This window comes from Dendrobium catenatum, unplaced genomic scaffold (assembly GCF_001605985.2).
Source record: "Dendrobium catenatum unplaced genomic scaffold, ASM160598v2 fragScaff_scaffold_1028, whole genome shotgun sequence".
NCBI lineage: Eukaryota > Viridiplantae > Streptophyta > Magnoliopsida > Asparagales > Orchidaceae > Dendrobium > Dendrobium catenatum.
Window position 1 is genome coordinate 1,076,969 of NW_021319490.1, and position 19,933 is coordinate 1,096,901.

General features: G+C 33.8%; 1 protein-coding gene across 6 annotated transcripts in view; it reads left to right on the forward strand.

Annotated features, from left to right (window-relative positions):
• The first annotated feature begins 8,921 nt into the window (after positions 1–8,921).
• LOC110114486 (folylpolyglutamate synthase) overlaps positions 8,922–19,933 on the forward strand; it is a 17,619-nt gene continuing 6,607 nt past the window's right edge. The window contains exons 1-13 of one of the 6 annotated variants that reach the window (XM_020847688.2): positions 8,922–9,209; positions 9,280–9,416; positions 9,494–9,559; positions 9,654–9,763; positions 15,739–15,799; positions 16,141–16,224; positions 16,490–16,546; positions 16,736–16,796; positions 17,862–17,908; positions 18,025–18,102; positions 18,240–18,407; positions 18,488–18,745; positions 18,882–18,966. In XM_020847688.2, coding sequence (XP_020703347.1) covers positions 9,005–9,209; positions 9,280–9,416; positions 9,494–9,559; positions 9,654–9,763; positions 15,739–15,799; positions 16,141–16,224; positions 16,490–16,546; positions 16,736–16,796; positions 17,862–17,908; positions 18,025–18,102; positions 18,240–18,407; positions 18,488–18,745; positions 18,882–18,966 — 1,417 coding nt within the window. In that variant the 5' untranslated portion in view covers positions 8,922–9,004. The remainder of the gene's footprint in view (positions 9,210–9,279; positions 9,417–9,493; positions 9,560–9,653; positions 9,764–15,738; positions 15,800–16,140; positions 16,225–16,489; positions 16,547–16,735; positions 16,797–17,861; positions 17,909–18,024; positions 18,103–18,239; positions 18,408–18,487; positions 18,746–18,881; positions 18,967–19,933) is intronic. The other 5 variants (XM_028698010.1, XM_020847425.2, XM_020847549.2 and 2 more) reach the window with 5 other exon arrangements.

A 19,933-nucleotide genomic window follows, 5' to 3' on the forward strand; every position in this document is an offset into this window, starting at 1 on the left:
TTATATGAACACCTTCTAGGGATGGACATCATTTGTAATATATACATTCACTAATGAAATCATTTCAATTAGGACTAGGCTCCTTGATTTTTCTCATTTATGCGTTCCAACATAAAAAATATTGTACCTATGAGCTCCTCTTCACTTATCTATATATGTGTAATATCTTTATAAAATGCCGAGAAGATAAATTTTCTTTTTCTCTATTGCTATGAATTTTATAACAAACAACAATATGAAAATTTTCTTTATATGCATCGAAATTGGAAAAACATGTCCGTGCTTTATTTTATTAGAGAATAATGTCGGAAAGTTTATTTTGAATCAATTAACCCTAGTATTATAGAAGTAGGGTTTGAAACCCTTCCTTAAAAGACAATCAATTTTCAAACAAAAGATATTTGATTGTTCCTCTTCTCAACCCCTTCTCCTTCCCCAACAATTTTCGAGAATGTATGCTTGGTTTTTTATGAAGTTTCATGAAGAAGTTTTCGTCTTTTCCTCCAATTATATATTCAAGGTTAGTGATGTAATATATTTGAGTATTTTAATTTGAATATGCCAATCTTACTCCAAATCTTAAACCCTTAATAATATTAGCCATCAAATAGCTCACTACAAATATGTTAGAACCATGTTCAAACCATCTTCGAATATTATTCAAACAATATTTTAATCTAATTCTACATGTTTACTTGGTTAAAGATAAGGAAGCGTTCTTTAGATATCTATGAGATATACTATCATGGGAGAGGGTTGAGCATTGGAGAAAGATATGTTGCACTATGAGGTCACTAACCTAAAAAAGAACACCCCTAGAGGTGTCAACAAATGACCTAACCCGTTTAATATCTTAGTTGGGTTCAAGTTGACCTGCAAACCCATTTTTTAAACATAAAATGACTTGTTTAATATCTTTTTTCCTTATTTTTTTTTTCTTGAGTGTATAATCTTTATATTTTTTAATCAAATATGCTAAACTTTATAGTTAATCAATTATAATTTTTTTTAACATAAATGGATTTATGAGTCAGGTTTGAGTTATTCGGGTTGCTAGTGTGACGCCCCAGACATCCATAGTGAAAGGATTCGTCTGACATTCTGATCGAACTTCATTCCAGTTATTCGGGTTGTTAGTGGGTTAGGTTCAAGTATGTGTTTTTGACATGTTTATTAAACAAGTTAGGCTTAGATTGATTAGAATCGGGTCAGGTTAATTTTGGGTCAAATTCGAACTTGACCCATCAATCCTTTCGGTGCTCCAAAATACCCCATCCAAGCGCACTATAAACTAGATATGTCATATCATTATAATGTTGTGCATATGAAGCCATCATTAAGGATATTTAGTTGAGAGAGAAAAAAGATGTTCATGGGCAAAGTTTGTTTGTCGTTATTATAAATGAAGTTGAAAGTGTTATACCTTCATTCATAAGCCCTTTTAATCTATTCTTTGTAGTTGATTTTTCACCTTATGTGTTGTACAAAAACTTGATGAGAAGGACTTATACTAGTTCGCTATATATATACTCCATAGCTTATCATAGTTAGAATTATGAAGAAGAAAGTTACCACCACTCATCCTAAAGGAAAAAGTAAGAGGGGCTAGAGAATCTGATTGTTGTTTAACCTATGCCCTCTTTGAAGGGTTTATGCATGTAGCATATTTTATTGTACGAGAGCTGAAGAGTGGCCAACTTAGGCTAAAGTATAATAGTTAATCTTGAGGCTTAAAATAGATGATCTGATCAATCTTGTTCAAATTTTGTACAAATAAAAGAGAAGGAGAAGAAGAAGGATAGTGATGGGTAATTGCTGGTCACTCAACCATTCATTTGATTAAGGGGCGGATGAGAAAAAGAAAGAGAATAAAATAGAGGAAGTAGAGGAGGTGATGGATGAGATGGGGGATGCTAACCGCTTGAGTAATATATTGCTATTTCATGTAGAAATAAGGAGGTTGAGAATGCATAAAATGTTAACCCATCATTTTTTTATTTGTACTCAAAGGTGAGGCAAAATTCTTAGATTATACAAGAATGAGGTAAACAAATAAATAATATTTGACTAGGGATTCCATAGATCCATTAGGAAAGAGGCATAAGCCTATGAATCTTGTTCTTCTTATTAATGATGAGTAATTATCTTCTTTCAAGTCTTACATGTAAGGATTTATAAATAACTCTAAAAATTGAGTGAGAGGTGTTTAGTAGTGCAAGCGTCGGACGAAAAGCGCTCCGCGGCCTCCGAAAATGAACTTTTCCTTTGCTTTTCTTCTCTTTCTATCTCCTCAGATATTTTCGTTTTTATAAAATGATTTTCTCTCTCCTCAAAACGAGCTGATTTCCTTATAACATTAGTCTGATCGGCCCGGCCGATCGCCACATCGTCCTGGCCGATCAGAACAAAATCCAATCGGCCCGAACAATTCCTCAGGCTGATAATTTCGGTTTTGCTCTCGGGATTTTTGTCTCATCTGATCGTCCCAGGACGATCCAAAATCGGCCTGGACGATCCCATTCCAGAAAAATCAGCTGTTTCACTGCACTGATCGTCCCGGACGATTCTGGGAGAAAAACTCAAATCTAGAGAGGCAAATCAAAGGAACGAGCTCTCACAATCTCCCCACCTTAGAAAAATGTCGTCCCGACATTTCCCCCCCTAAGGGTCCAAAGCAAAACGAAACAAAACAAATCCAATCAAAATCAAAACTCGGCAAAAATCAATACAAGTCATACAATTCAATCAATCACATGTCACTCAACATGTATGCAAAAATATTTTCGTTTTTATAAAATGATTTTCTCTCTCCTCAAAACGAGCTAATTTCCTTATAACATTAGTCTGATCGGCCCGGCTGATCGCCACATCGTCTTGGCCGATCAGAACAAAATCCAATCGGCCCGGACGATTCCTCAGGCCGATAATTTCAGTTTTGCTCTCGGGATTTTTGTCTCATCTGATCGTCCCAGGACGATCCAAAATCGGCCTGGACGATCCCATTCCAGAAAAATCAGTTGTTTCACTGCACTGCGTCCCGGACGATCCTGGGAGAAAAACTCAAATCTAGAGAGGCAAATCAAAGGAATGAGCTCTCACAGCTAGTGGGTTAGGCATATGTTTGCATTTTTACATGTTTATTAAATAAGTTAGGTTTAGATTGATTAGAATCGGGTTGGGTTAATTTCGGGTCAAATCCGAACTTGACCCATCAATTCATTTCAGTGCTCCAAAACACCCCATCCTAGTGCACTATAAACTAGATATGTCATATCATTATAATATTGGGCTTACGAAGCCATCATAAAGCTAAGGAGGAAATATGTTAAGTTACTTGGAAAAAATATTAAGGATATTCAGTTGAGAAAGCAATAAGATGTTCATGGGCAAAGTTTTTTGTCGTTATTATGAATGAATTCATAAGACTTTTTAAGCTATTCTTTGTAGTTGATTTTTCACCCTATGTGTTGTGCAAAAACTAGATGAGGAGGACTTCTACTAGTTCTCTCTATATATATACTCCTTAGCTTATCCTAGTTAGAATTATAAAGAAGAAAGTTACCACCACTCATCCTAAGGAAAAAGTAAGAGGGGTTAGAGAAATCTGATTGTTGTTTAACCTATGCCCTCTATGAAGGGTTTATGTAGCTTATTTTATTGTACGAGAGCTGAAGAGTGGCCAACTTAGATTGAATTATAATTAGTTAATCTTGAGATTTAAATTAGATGCTATGACCAATCTTGTTCAAATTTTGTACATATAAAAGAGAAAGAGAAGAAGAAGGATAGTGATGGGTAATTGCTGGTCACTCAACCATTCATTTGATTAAGGGGCGGATGAGAAAAAGAAAGAGAATAAAATAGAGGAAGTAGAGGAGGTGATGGATGAGATGGGGGATGCTAACCGCTTGAGTAATATATTGCTATTTCATGTAGAAATAAGGAGGTTGAGAATGCATAAAATGTTAACCCATCATTTTTTTATTTGTACTCAAAGGTGAGGCAAAATTCTTAGATTATTTTATATATTAGTTAATGAAGCAATGAATATAACACTACCTAAATCCCTATGAGTAAGGATTCATTGTGTTTGATTAATTTTTTGGTTAGCGCTCTTCAAGTGGCATGAAGAAACTCCCACGTAAGACATTACAGGGGAGGAAAAGTTTCCTGAGTATTAGGTTAATGTAGAGCTCACATATTCTCCAATGAATTGGAACAAAATATAGTAGTGAATGATATATGAGGTACGTCTCATTGTTAATGCAAACAATAACATATATTAGATGATATATGAGATATCATTGCCTATGAAAATCATAGCGTTGTTGACTCCGTATTCTTCTTTACTGTGATGCTCTAAAATCTAATTTGGAAGTGTTATTTTTTAATCTTTAATTTACATAAAAACAATAGCTACCTAATTTTTTTATGAATATAAATACCAATAAAAATAAAACTATTGATATATATATATATATATATTCCCAAAAAACTATATATATTATTCATGATTTATACAATCATACTACAATTAATCTATCATGAGTATTAAAAAAAAAAGCTAAAATAATAAGAACTTGAAGTATCCTTGAGATTCCCCTGCTCCCTTGTCTTGACCTAAAATTATTTAACCACTATTAATGAGTTCAGGAGCCTAGCACGTAATCAAATCTTACAACTGAACTCAATGTAATGCATAGGAGCAATATGCATGTCAACAGTCAAATCACTATAGTAGTATCACATGATTATGAATAAATGCGGAAATAGTAAAACTCACATGTAGTAGCAATAGAGTCCGACGTGTGAATTATGAGAAGAGAAGAAAGGATAGAGAGAAGGAAGCTTAGGATTTGAATCGTTGAGTAATTTTCATACATAAACTTTTTTGGGAGATTTGCTTGTCTCGTTATAAGGAGTCATTATCTTATTTTTTATTTTAATAATTTCATATTTTTGGTAGTTTTTCAATTAAATTTGTATTTTTATAATCCGAAAATTAAGATAATTTTGTATTGTTAAAAAAATTTCTGCGTAACTTTTTATATGACATAGAGATTGAGATTATAAATATTTTAAGTATTTATTTGAGATTTTTTGTTGTGTGATTTTAAAAAAGCATTAACTTTTTCCTATTTAAAAATTTATTTTAACATCTAAAAATAGTGTTTAAGTTCGATTAAAGCTTCAGAATATTATTATCTATAATCTTTGGTAATTTGGCTAACTTTTAAAAATGTGAAATTCTACTCATTAGAGTTTTTGTTACTTGTCATTAGGATATTTAGGTATTTTTCGAATTAAGCCTAATTATACTTTATTTACTGAAATGCATTGAAAATGAATGTGGATATGTGATTGAGTAATAACTATTCGCTATTACTGCTATAATACTATGATAATTGGAGACTGATTGACATGTACATGATGGTGGGCCGACAAGCTTTTCTTTAAATATCGTAGTTTGGTGTTATCCTCTACTAATCATGTAATATTGATTGTGAGTTATAAGGAGTAATTATTATACATACAAGCAAATAATGACAACTCCGTTTACTAAGCCAATGATTACTGACTACCGATTTTTAATTATTGCTAGAACTTCTCACTTGTTTAGTTTGATTATTGAAATCCATATTATTGAGGCACTGTTCATATTACTATACATATTTATTATTATTGTATGATTTTACTGTAACTGTATTATTTTATTACCTTACCAATAGATTGTTACTATTACCGATATAGGCACTAATACTATTTGATATTAGTAAATCATTATATTGATACTAAATATGTGACATACTGAGCATGCAATATACTCTTTTAATACTGATACAAAATAACTATATAATATATGTACACTCATATATGATTTTATTGCATTTATATAATTTCAACATACTTTAGTGAAGCTTTGATTTTATCACTTTATACAATTTATCTATTGATTGAAAATGCTAATACAACCACTACTTTATTGATTTGACACCTGTATTAGTTTACTGATTTTTCTACTATACTATTTTACTAGCTTCCATATCATATTGCTTTATTATTTACACATTTTTTACTGTTATTAATTGTATGCAAGTTTTACTATTTCTACACTAATTAATGACCATATATATTGCTCCTATGCCTTGTATTGATTTTAGTTATAAGATTTGGTTTCTTTTTGGGCTCTTGAGCTCATTATATGTGGTTAAATGATTTCAGATCAAAACAAGGGAGTAGGAGTATGAAATTGATAAGGATCCTTCGCAGTTTTGTTATTTTAGTTATTGTTTTGTACTCACGAGAGATTAGTTGTGGTATGATTGTATAGATCATGAGTAGTGTATATTATTTTTTGGAAAATGAATATATATATATATATATATATATTGATCAATAATTTTATTTTCATTTTATTTTCATTGTTATTTATATTGATAAAATAAAATAGATAGTTCTCATTGTCATGTAAATTCAAAGATTAAAAAAATAATAATTCTTGAAAATTAGTTTATAGACACACATGTACTCTACACATACGCCCTACAAGCAATGATCGTTTTTATTTTGGCAAGTGCTTCTCTAATTGCTTGAGAAATGTCGGTGGTATTTAATATTAAGGCATGAAAATTGTTCTCTTCAAACTCTTAATAAGTGGAGTTGTCGGCATATATGAGGTTTCCTAAGTTTATAGTAAAGGCAATAAAGCTGAAGGTTCTTAACGAAACAGGCAGATGATCATATACTAGACTTAAATTTTTTTAAGAAAAGTTTCTCTAAACACATACCTTTGCTTTTGGCTTGAATGAATTCTTCTTGTTGATAGACTAGAGAGGGAGTTGAAGGGTAAACTTGAATTATGGAGGTTAACGCTTAGAGTCTAAAGGTTTTCGCTTGAAGTAGATCTAAAGGAATAATTATGGAGTGTAATTTTAGTAGTACATAGACCTAGTGAAGGGATTGTGACTTTTGGCGTCAAGTCATTAATAAGAGTAGCACGTTTTAGATATATTTGGATCTATTGTTCAGAGTGATGGTGAAATAGATGGGGGATATTATCAGGCAGAATTAAGTTGGATGGTTGAAAGTGGAGGAATGCATCGGGCTTTTGTTATGTGATAGAAAATGTACCCCTCAAACTTAAGGGAAAATTTCTATAAGATGGTAGTGAGGCTGCAATGCTTTATGGTGGCCGAATGTTGGCCTTTAAAAGGAAGAATAATTTATCTTAAGTTAAGGTGTTGGGCAGAGATGAGGATGCCCTTAAAAAGGTGGATGAGTGGCTTTACCTTAAGAGGATAGGATACGGAATGAGCATATACGTGGAAAAGGTTGGAGTAGCTCCAGTAGTGAAGATAAGATTAGAGAAGTCGCCTTAGATGGTTTGGTCAATTAAAACGGCGGCCTTGCAATGACCGCGGTTAGGAGATAGAGGTATTAGATTTTACTTATGTTAAGAAAGGTTAGGGTAGAACCTTAAAAAGACTTTGTTATAAAATATTAGGCAATACCTTTCTTTATTAGATTTAAATGAGAATTTGACTTTATTAGGACACAATGGAGAAAAAGGATTCATGTAGCCGACCCCGACGTAGTGGGATAAAGGCTTGAATGGTTGTTGTTGTTACACTTTCATGGTACAATTATATAATATTATATATATATATATATATATATATATATATATATATATATTATATATATAATATATATATTATCATGATTACACTCTATTATATGTCTACATCAACCTTGAAGTTTGTATGTTTGAAAAGGTAGGATTTTGACCCCGCCCCCAATCGATGCTTAGCTTCGGTTGGTGGGCAAGTGCACTTGGGAGCTCCCATACCTTGCTCAATTCCCTCGGGCAACAGCGGCCCTTATGTGGGGACCCTCTTTTAAGCGCGGCCGGGTGGGTTCATGCGTGTTCGGGACCATAATCTAGGTCAAGCCGAGGGACTAGTGACACCGCCAGCGCCTTACAAGTTGAGGTGGCAGCGGGTCGTACCCCCATTTCAAAAAAAAAAAAAAAAGGGTAGAGTTGCACTAATATTTAATGTATAATATATAAATCTCTTTGAACCTTGTTTCAAAGCCGCTTTTCGAATTATTTTCATGCTTGTTTGAAATTATTTGTGTCAAGTTCAAACCCAATTTTTGAAAATATTGAGAAAATATTGAAATTATTGTAATATGGTTCAACTTTAATTTGTATACATATTGACTTTTAAAATAAAATTTACATAATCTAACACTAAAACTTTTAATTATTACATGGCATACCCTATATTAATTTTAATTATCAAATTATACCACTTATATTTCTTTCCTCCATTCAATATATTTCATTTCTACCACTCATATTTGATATGAAAATGAACTATGGGTTGGTATTTATGTATATTAACGTTTTAGGTGTTAAATATGTAAATAGAATAGATTAAGTTGAGTATGTTGTTAATGTCCCTAAAATTTATTGAAGATGATACTTTATTTGAAATTAATATTTTAAACATATTTTTTTAGCATTAATTATGGAGGGGGATTTACATAACATACCACTTTATTTCTTACTATTTATATATCTAACATCTAAAATTTTATTATTACATGGTCTATCATCTAATAGGGAATAAAATTATTGGAAAAAAAGGTTTTTGTTTTTATGGAAAAAAAAAAAAAAAAATTTTTGGGAAAAAATTAAAATTTAATACGATGATATGAATAGTAAAAATAAATATAATAATGAATATATTTGATTGATTAAATTTTTATATGAGTCAAAATAATATAATATTAAAATTTTAAATAATAGACATGTAAATAATATATAAAATACAATTATATATATATATATATATATAACTAAATATACATAATTATTATTATTATGTAGTCAAAATTTTTATGTATTTGTATAGAAGATTTTTGTCGGTTTAGGGTATCCATTGACGTACCTGGTCCATTAAGGGTACATCCGACATGGTTGTTGCGTACTTCTTTCATGCCCGCCGCCGCCGCTGCATCACTGAATCCACTACGTTGGTACGGCGGAATAGAAAGATTTCGGACCCCTCGACGGGCGAACCCTTCTTATTCTGCTTCATTTCTCCATCATTTCGTGCGACGTCTTAGCCAACCCATCTTACATCTGAAGCCCCAGCGAGCCGTTTCTCCTATCGTTCTCCCTCTCGAAGGCATGGCTGGAGGTAAGCGATATCATAACTTCTGAACTTCGATAGCGCATACGACTTCAGCAAGCTGATTTTCTTTTGAAAGGGGAAGCTGGGTTTCCGGTGCCGTCAACAGCATACGAGGAGGCGCTCAATTGCCTGTCCTCTTTGATTACTCGACGGACCCGAGCCGATGGGTCAAACAAGGGGGACAACTTCGATCTTATGTTCGAATATTTGAAGGTGACGTCTGTTTGAAATGAATTTATGGTTCTGTTTTCATTTGGGTTGTAACTGGATGTGAGTTGATTGAGTGACAGATCCTGGAACTGGATGAGCCAATTACCCATTTGAAGGTCATCCACGTTGCTGGAACTAAGGGAAAGGTGGATGAAATTTCGTCATTTGGAAAAGATTTAGTTCTGCTGTTTAAGTGTTGATTACCAGCTTGACTTATATTGATTAGATTGAATCATGTAGGGCTCCACATGTGCATTTACAGAGTCCATTTTGCGGAGATGTGGCTTTCGAACTGGCCTATTCACTTCCCCTCACCTGATTGATATCCGGGAACGGTTTCGGTTGGATGGGTAGTACTTTGAGTTAAATTCAACGATATTTTTTTTCTTTGTTCAGTAAGTTTTTTAATATGCGGCTAATCACGTTATTTTGATAATTTAATGCGTGGTATTCTTTGGTTTGCGTCTCTTATTTGTCTTGCATCATGGATTTTTGGAGATCTTAGCATGTTGAGCTTTCAGACCTGCACATTTTACTGAAAATGAAGCATTCCTAAAAAGAGAATAAGAGGAGAGATCAAAAGAGGATGGGTCGAGGAGATCAAATATGCGTGGTTCACTTTTGTAGCTTATGTCTATGATGCAATGAGAGGAACAAAATTGATTTAAGAGATAAATCTCAACAATCTGTTAGTCCTGATGCCCTTGCATGTTACTGACATAAAACTTTTTCTGGTGAAGTGATCAATCTCTAATTTGTTGCTTGAGAAGCCCACATAACAGTGATGTGCGATTCTCTTCGTCCTTTGCATAATTAGCGGCTATGCATGGCAGCCATGTGGTGGCGCCTTGTAGGCTAAGAAAAACATGTTCCGACGATGCTTTGGGCCATTAGTGGGTGATGTGGTATCATGGGTCAAATTAAGATGTCTTCGATTAATCTAGCTAGATTAGGGCGGTGCGATGTTAAGCGCAGGTAGAAAAACACAGAGTTCATCTGGAGTAAGCTAGCAAGCATGTTAGGGAGACCCTCAGATGAAATGTTGATAATCTTGCAATAGGAATGATTATAAGAAGTGATAGATGGCTAATTAGTACCTGATATTGTCGACATGCTGTCTAAATTTATCTTGATAGAGAACTCAAATAGTACAAAATAAAAAGAGCTTTTGAGCATAAATTTAAAATTAAAATCATTTTAAGTTAAAGTTAAAATAGTAAAAAAAGAAAAAAATGAGAATAAAAAAAAGACCAATATTAAACTTACTAGGACTTACAGGTGACTTGTAATGAACTCAATGGCTCGTCAATTTGGGCAAACATAATTCTTTCTTCGCATCTAGAATTCTTTTGAACGCTCAAAAAATTTAAGAACACACTCAATGAATTGAAGTTGAGATGAAAATGAAATAATATTATCCTATTTATAGTTGAACGGATAATTCCTCATGGATCTCACCTAGCTAAAATTTAAACAAATGAGGCAACATAAAGGATGGTCTGAAACACATTTTGGATTCCAACTCGTGACACACAGAACCGGATCCTCTGAAACACATGTTGGATTCCAACTCGTGACACACAGAACCGGATCCACAATGCATAAGTAAAATGTAAATAGATTGTGAACAATAATGAACTTAAAATGCAAAGTCACGAGCACTATTCAACCATACTATATTCATGTGAATAAATGACAAGTCAATCCCTTACATGTCTCAAGTAGTTATATTCACATGAATGGTCCCCAAATAAAACAAATCAATCAACTAATTGTATATCACGAAGGTCTGAGCGCCTTAAGCGACACACACATTAATTACTAAAAGGAAACTCGTATATGTCTTATGAATAGGTAGTATGCTTCGTGGACGAACAATACATCCCATGAACAAAGAGTTTTTAAATGAGACAAAGTAGTGCATTGTCACAGATCATTTGAACATTTTGACCTAGTGTGCAAGATGTGTTAAATTGCTGAAAGAAATTGTTAGACCGGTTCACAATGAACCGGTCTAGCTCCAGCCGCCCAAAGGGGCCGACTCATGTGGTGATGAAGGACTACTTAAATGCAATGTTCAGGAACTTCAATTAGGCTTTGCACAACTCTTCGATTAGAATAATTTTAGAATAAAGTTACGAGCAATTCTCAATGAAGATTCAAAACAAATAAAGAGGTACTTTGCTTAGGCGAAATCACATGCTCGGAGTTTTGAAGTTTTCAAGATAAATAAGAAAATATAACAATACAAAGTAGTAGCCTTCAAAATAATCCCTAATCTAACAACGAGAATTAGGATGCAAATAAAGCACGCTCAATTCCTATGATTACTAGGCTTAGCAAGAGCATTGGGAGTAGCCTTTAGCGAGTACAATCTTAACCAAACGAGAATTTAGATTTTAGAAGACTTTGAATGCAAGTGGAGAAGGAAAAAACCTTTGCTCAAGGAGATGTGGAGATCCGTCAATCAATATCTTCAACGGCTTTGTCCCTGACTTCCTTTGAACCGATTGGATACGTCTCTCTTACCTTGCAATCTGAAATAATTTCCAGCTTGTCAATCCAAAAAATCTGAGAAGTTTTCTCAGATTCTATTGGACCAAGATGGGGAAAACCAGGAGGAAAAACTAGCCTTAGTTGAGACTAGTGAGCATGAAAGCAAATCTCCCTACAGGTTTTAGGAAGAGGAGATTTAATTCATGCAATCAAGAGAGAGGAAGGGTGGTGACGGGGAGATGGGTTTGGCGGGCTAGAGGGGGAGTGGGTGTAGGAGGCGGTAATGCAGAACAGAGAAACGGGAGAATTAATTCCTTTCCAGAAGTGGAATTATCACTCAGGCCATTCAATACGGGTGAGGGAATTTCGGTCAAACAGGCATTAAAATGATTTCAAATTCTTTCCTAAGTATAGTATTAAGATTAGGAAATAACTGAAGAAGTAATTAGCGGGTGGAGGCGTGAAACCGGCGGCATACAGGGAGGATGGGAGGGAAAATTGGAGAAGTAAATAAGTTTCCTATTTGAAATTCATAAAATTGGAAAGTAGTGATTTATTCCTCTCTTAGTGAAAATTCAAATAGGATCTCAATTATGAACTTTCCTAGTATGGAATAAACTCACACACTCAACGCATACACATAGACTCGAACCCTGAACCTCTTAGTTGGAAGCCTAAGCTCTCAACCAATAGGCCAAGGAGAGTTGTGTCAAATAAAACAAATCAATCAACTAATTGTATATCACGAAGGTCCGAGCGCCTTAAGCGACACACATTAATTACTAAAAGGAAACTCGTATATGTCTTATGAATAGGTAGTATGCTTCGTGGACGAACAATACATCCCATGAACAAAGAGTTTTTAAATGAGACAAAGTAGTGCACTGTCACAGATCATTCGAACATTTTGACCTAGTGTGCAAGATGTGTTAAATTGCTGAAAGAAATTGTTAGACATGTTCACAATGAACCGGTCTAGCTCCAGCCGCCCAAAGGGGTCGACTCATGTGGTCTATAGGAGGCGGAGGCGGAAACCTTGTCCGCCCAATGGGGCGGACCCCACTATTCCAAATAAATGAAAATTTCAAACGGAGTGGGCGGCTAGGGTTTGGGAGGGAAATTAAATTAGGAAAGATCTTGTATTAAAGGGGATGAGAGGGATTAGAGGAGATTATGTTTTTTGTTTAATTGAAAGTTAGGGTTTCTTGGCGTTTGGGCTCTAGACTCTCTTGAATAGAGATTTTGGAGAGACGATCCTCCTCTCGAATTGACGATCAATTGTATCTTGTTTTGTGTTTGCTTGGCTTTGTTTTCTCTGATTGCAATCCATCATTTTGGGGCTGATTTTGCCCAGATTTTGCATTATCCTCGTTGTTTTCACCAATTGGAGATAGGTTTGCTTGTGAACTCAAGTATTGCCCATAGGGTTACTTGCGAACTCAAGTATTTCCTATCAGAAAATTTGTCCACGCCTCCCATATATGTGCAATCTAAACATATTGAAATCGTGCTAATGCATTGTGCTAGCACACTTAAGAAATTGCAAGAGTATTGATGAACATACAAGCACACTAAAGATCGTGTAAGTGTCCAAGTGCATTGAACGAATACACATTGAAATGTGCAAATATGTCATGCAAATATATCAAAAAGTTTATGCGCAACACTAGGCCATTTAAATCAATTCATTTGCATGTACTCCAAACATATATTGAAGTTCTAATTTTGGCGTCTAAGAATGCTCCGCGGGTTAAAAATGAATCGAACCAAATATCTCATGCTTTGAATGATGCATGATCGATCTATTATTTAAAATTCATATTTCTCTTTTTTAAATTCAAAGCTCTTGCACGTGCTCCAACCAAATACTCGAACCTCTAAGTTTAAGGTTCGAGAATACTATGTGGGTTAAAAATTAAAATTGGATTTAAAGTTTATTTATCTAAAAAATATAAGTTCCAAATAATGTACAACAAATCCTATTCTTGTATATGAATGTGAGACTATGAGATCTTTGAAATATTTTATTTTATGTTTGCATCATGTCTTCAATGCCTTTTGCAAGTTAAATTCATTTAAAAATATAAATTCTCAAGTTTGCCACTGATATAGTGGCTCGCAAAGTCAATCCCCAGGCTCAATCCTATGTTTGTAAAAGGCCAGAGTTGCCAAGACTCAACTTAGTAGATTAAATATTTAAATACTCCGATTATGATTGTGTTGAAAATAAATTTCAACCAAAGGGGACCTTACTCTCAAAACGCTCCCAATATTTGAAGTTAATCATTTGAGGCAATTCATTAAAATCTAAAAAAAAATAATTGAATTTTATCCCTTTTATACTTAAAGTAAAATTCGTCCCTCCTTTGCAATAGTTTGATGGGGGTGGTATATTTGAGAATAATCTCAGCTCATGAAGAGCCAATTTTTTGTTGAACGTATCACTACAATTCATTTTCAAATAATCTATCGTTAGCAAGAACGTGATGCATGTCCTCTAATAGATGATAAATTTCAATTAAAATCTATTCATACTTAAAGCAAAATCCATCTACTGTCTGCAATATTTTGATGGGGTGGTAAATTTTAGAATAACCTTAGTTCACGAAGAGCCAATTTCTTGTTAAGTATCACTACGAATCATTCTCAGATAATTTCTCGCTAGTAAGGAAGTGACTTGTGTCATCTAATAGATGATTTTATTACCAAATGACACCACATAAAATTGTTATGACCGAGCCCTCTAACTGAATGGTTTTGTTGCAAGATGACATATTAAATTACGGTTACGACCAACCGCAAGTTTCCCAATGGATAAAACTTTTAAGTAATAAATCATGTGGTGAACTTGATAGGACATAAAATCCTTATTTGTTATAATTGACTCAAATTTATCCCCTCAGACAAACATCTACCTTAGGTTTACTAGATAATCTTGGATGAAACAACTCATGCATGTCATCAATGGTTTTTGGGTTGGCCACCTATGTTGACTAAGTAGACCAGAGATTATGATAGCCTAGGATGATGAGTCATGAGATTTTGATCAGGTTCTTCAGCATTCTCCCCTATGATTCACTTCAAGTTTAAGGTGGCAAATTTTAATTTTGAATCAATTTATTGCTATGATATGCTTTGTATGTAGTGCCGATCTAATGACTAGCTTTAGTCAAAAGTTTTTTTTGTCATTGGGAGGGCTAATTAATCATGAGTGCTTGTGCCTCTAGAAAATATGTAATCATGTCATAAAAACCTCTTAAAATGAAAGTGAAATATCTGGAAATTGTTTTATCTTCCATCTAATGTGCCTTCTGAAAATTTGGCCTGAAACCACTTGAAATGTCCCAGCGAGAGGTTGGGGTGCAAATTTTTAGATACTATGCATCTTAGTAGTGACTTGTTAATTCTCATTTTATAACGAAATTATTATTATTTTTTTAATTTTTTCACTTCTGCAGTATTTTATGCAAAATAAAGTAGTCTGGAATCTACGTTTGGGTTGGGACCTTTCTCCTGATTTCTATGTTAATAATTATCCTTAACTGACAAGTTTCTGCACGGTTTGGTGAGTAATGAAAGTTTATAGAACTTAGGTTTTTTCTCCACTTCTGATCCTTACTTTAGTTGCTAAAATTCATAGACCTAAAATATTTCCCAACTCTATCCCTTCCTGCCAGATCCCAAAGCTTTGTCGAATAGATTTTTTATATAAAAGAAAAAAAGCTTGTTCTTTATAAGAAAATTGTTTATTTTCTTGAATATTGTTTCTTCACGTTATCAATTTTGCAAGATACTGATTTTTCCCCTTATGTTTGAACAAATATTGCAGTATGGATATTTCAGAGGATAAATTTTTATCATACTTCTGGTGGTGTTATAACAGACTACAGGTAATTGTATTAGTTTTGGCCAATAAGGTACACATAATTTTGTCAACTGTGCTAGGCTTTTGAGGTCTATGGTATAAAAAACTTAATGTTTAAGAGCGGTCTTAATGCATCTCTACTGATATCTTTTATTTATAATGTTTAAGAGCGGTCTTAATCAGACATCATTGTTCTTTTCAAAATTATTCCATAGCTATCCAGTCAATGGACCATTTTGATCCTTTTTATAATTATTCCCTGTTCTTTATTATACTCACCTTCTAACATTAAAAATAGGATTAGGCTGAGTTCGTTTTAATTTAATCTGGGTGTAATTGATATATGATTTGTGTTTTGCTATGCAGGAGAAAACTGATGATGATATGCCGATGCCAAATTATTTTCGTTTTCTTTCCTTGCTTGCATTCAAAATTTTTGTAGCGGAACAGGTTAGTTTAAACTGCTCATTATCTTAATTAATTCCAATGCTTGTTATATTGGTGGTACATACAAATGATGGTGCTTTAATACTTGTGCGCATCTTAGGATCTTGCTCCTTTCTTCATCATTTTGGTTCTGACCCCTTGTTCTGCCTTCTTTAGCAATAATATGATGTTTTGCCTTTATTTGTTGATATTTAACTCAATACATGTTTTTCTATCTCTTAAGATAAATCACAATTTAGATAATATATTCTTGTTTCTAAACTTTCAGGTGCATGTTGCCATTCTGGAAGTCGGTTTAGGAGGGAAATTTGATGCAACTAACGTGGTATGGCTCAGAAACATTAGCACTTTGATTCTCTGTTGTAAAAGAAAATGCGCTTCCTATTACCATCATATTTTTTTATGGCTGCCTAATATTTTAGGCATTTTTTGTTTGCTTATGTAATGATTGCAATGAAGATTTTTGTAGTTGAGTGAATTAGAAAATATATTTAATTTTGATAGCGTTATTCAGGTTCGAACACCTATTGTGTGTGGGATCTCTTCACTTGGATATGATCATATGGAAATACTCGGTAAGTTGTTCTTTTAGAAAATACGTTTGTTTGTTGATTTAACCTGAATCATAGGTGTCTACAAAGGTTACATAGTAAAAATAAGGGTTTTATATAATTAAATATAGGCTGCTAAAAATTTTTATGTTGCATATTTAGCACAAATTAGTATGCATGTACGGGCAAATCCCCTTACTCTTATAAATTGTCACTCTTGTTTTAATTCCATTCAAGTTCTAAGAATATTACATAAAATTAAATTATTCTCAGCCACTCTCCTCGTCACTATCTACAAGTTGCAAATAATCACTGAAATTTTACTAATGTTGGCGAACCACTGCCATACATTACCTCATTATACTGTTATCAGACATGTTAATGTTGTCACTGCCACTTCACCCTGCTGTTTCACTGCCGGCCCATTCAATATCACGTCCATTCATCCCTGCAGCATGGTTGCTTTACGCAAGCTTATGGTGGGAGGGAAGGAGGAGAGATTAGCTTCTAAATTTTATTTAGTAATATTGTAGTAAGAATGATGTATGGTTGGATACTTGCCGTGTATCCATTTATGATTGCCCCGTCTATCAAAGTGGCTTTTTAATAGGAGGATGAGTTGGGTTATAGGAGTGTAAATACAAATGTTTGGGTGTTAAATATGCAACATAGTCAAACTTTTGTTGCTTTTAGCCCCCTAAAAAACAATATCAGTGTAGCTTATATACCTTTTCCAACTATTGATTAACTTTACCATGTGTCTATATTGATGTTGATGCCTGTAGCTGCTGCTTTTATGTGTTGAAAATAACTGTATTCAGAAGAACTTGGGTATATAATAAACATCAAATGCCTATTATCCTGTTGTTTTTATACTTAACAGCCATATAATATATTTAGTTTGGCATGGTTATTAATATTAATACACTACTAGATAGTAAATTAATGTAAAAATAAACACATCTTGCTAATGACCGAGCATGATTGCTTGTACAAACGAGCAGAGCCTCGTTAGGTGATGGTGGTCAATCTCAATCCTCAGCTGATACCTATTTTTATTGTCTTACATGTCATTTCATGTATAAGCAGGCAATACATTGGGAGAAATTGCTGGGGAGAAGGCTGGCATCTTTAAGGTTGTTTTTCTGTATAATTTTGGAGATGCTATATATCTGCTATGCCTAAAATTGTATCCCTCATCCCGAATAAGCTTTCTCGCTTACCTTATTTCTAATTTTTCCCTTTTTCATAGCAAGGAGTTCCAGCTTACACTGTAACCCAGCCTGAAGAAGCAATGTCGGTTCTTAAGGCTAAAGCATCTCAATTAGGAGTAAGCTCCGTTTGAAGTTTGAACAAAGTCATATATACTTTTGACTAGGCTATGTTTCTTTTTTTTTGGGATAAACTATAACTTTGGATTGAGTTGTGCAGAAACATGACAACATTATCTATTCTATTCTACTGCAGATATCTCTTCAAGTTGCATCACCTTTGGATCAAGGATTGCTGAACGGTCAAAAACTTGGACTTGATGGTGAGCATCAGTATATAAATGCTGGCCTCGCAGTAGCAATGTCACACACTTGGCTTCAGAAAACTGGAGATGCAGAAGGCATATTTTCTGAAAACACTAAGGTCAATATTAATGGATATTCAGGTTTGCATCTTCGCATCAACCTTGAGAAATTTACCACTGATGTTGTTCTGCATGGCAACAGAGTAGTCTGCCAGAACAGTTCATAAGAGGACTTGCATCAGCCAGTCTACAAGGACGGGCACAAATAGTTCCAGATCCACATTTTGACATGCAAAGCTCAAGCCATGGTTCTGGTGGTTTGTTTTTTTATTTAGATGGAGCACACAGTCCAGAAAGTATGGTGGAGTGTGCAAGATGGTTTTCTCATGCTGTGAAAGAAAATGCTTGCCTTGTCAATCTTCCTGAGGAACAACCTAATAATGATTGCAGCGCACGGGTGAAATCTCTTCATTTTTTTAAAATCTTCATTAATGTGTTAGCATTTTAATTTATCATGGCATTTGTAATATCTTGAATTTAGTAATATTAAATTTGACCAACATTTTTGACATTTTTTTTCCTCCGGAAAGTAGGTGCAGATACTTTTATTCAACTGCATGCCAGTGAGAGACCCTGAAATGCTGCTTCAACCCTTCATAAATACTTGTTCTGACCATGGTAGCAAATTTCATGTGCTTTTAAATCTTTGACTGTCTCCTATGAAACTCATGCAAATATAATACTGATATTGAAGCATAAACACACATAATTGGTGAGGGTCTTGTTTTTTGGATTCCTTCAACTTTAAGCCTATTGCCTGTTTGAATATTGTTATACTTCTGTGTGAGCTGTTGAAATTTAGTGGCCTTCCAACGTTTCTCTGTTTTCCATGATCCAATTCCAATCCAATTCCAATATTTTTCTTAAAAAAAAAAAATAACTTCAAAGATTTTCTCTTATAAATTGCTATTCTAAACTGCTTCTTGCAAAGTTTTTTTTAATCTATGTATTACGTTCTTATTGGGTTTAATCCATATCTCTAATAGAATCTTGGCGTTTTTTTACAAATAGTATCAAATCCAACAAAGATTATTTATTAGTAAAAGAGATAGGTAAAAGAATTGTATGAATTATGAATATGGTTTCTCAAGTAGTTGATAAAATGTCATTAATTGAAAAGTCATTTTTGAAGCAATGGGCTGAAGTCTGACTTTGGCAGTGAGATAGATCATAATTTGAGAGAATTTTAGACTTTTTAAGGCACGAGCATTCAAAATAGCAAGTGCGTTGTTAAGAATAGCTTATTAAAAATTGAAATTTGTTTGGATTATATGATTTATCATTTGATAATAGAAGAGTGATGTTAACAACTTTTATGTCATAAGGGAAAGTTAAGAGATGGTTGCAAGCACAATGCCGTGAGAAGTTTGGAATGATTTCTTTATTGATGATTGAATGGCATGATTTTGTGAAGGTATTTAAAAACTAATTTTTTTCCCAACAGCTGGATTAGCATCACTGATGCGGACATCAGCACGAAGATTTGGCGCATCTATCACAGGAGGCGTCGTAAATCGACGGCTCTAATTTAAATTGTCATTTATGAGTTATTTTATGAATTTTAGCTCTTATTTTATGTTATTTC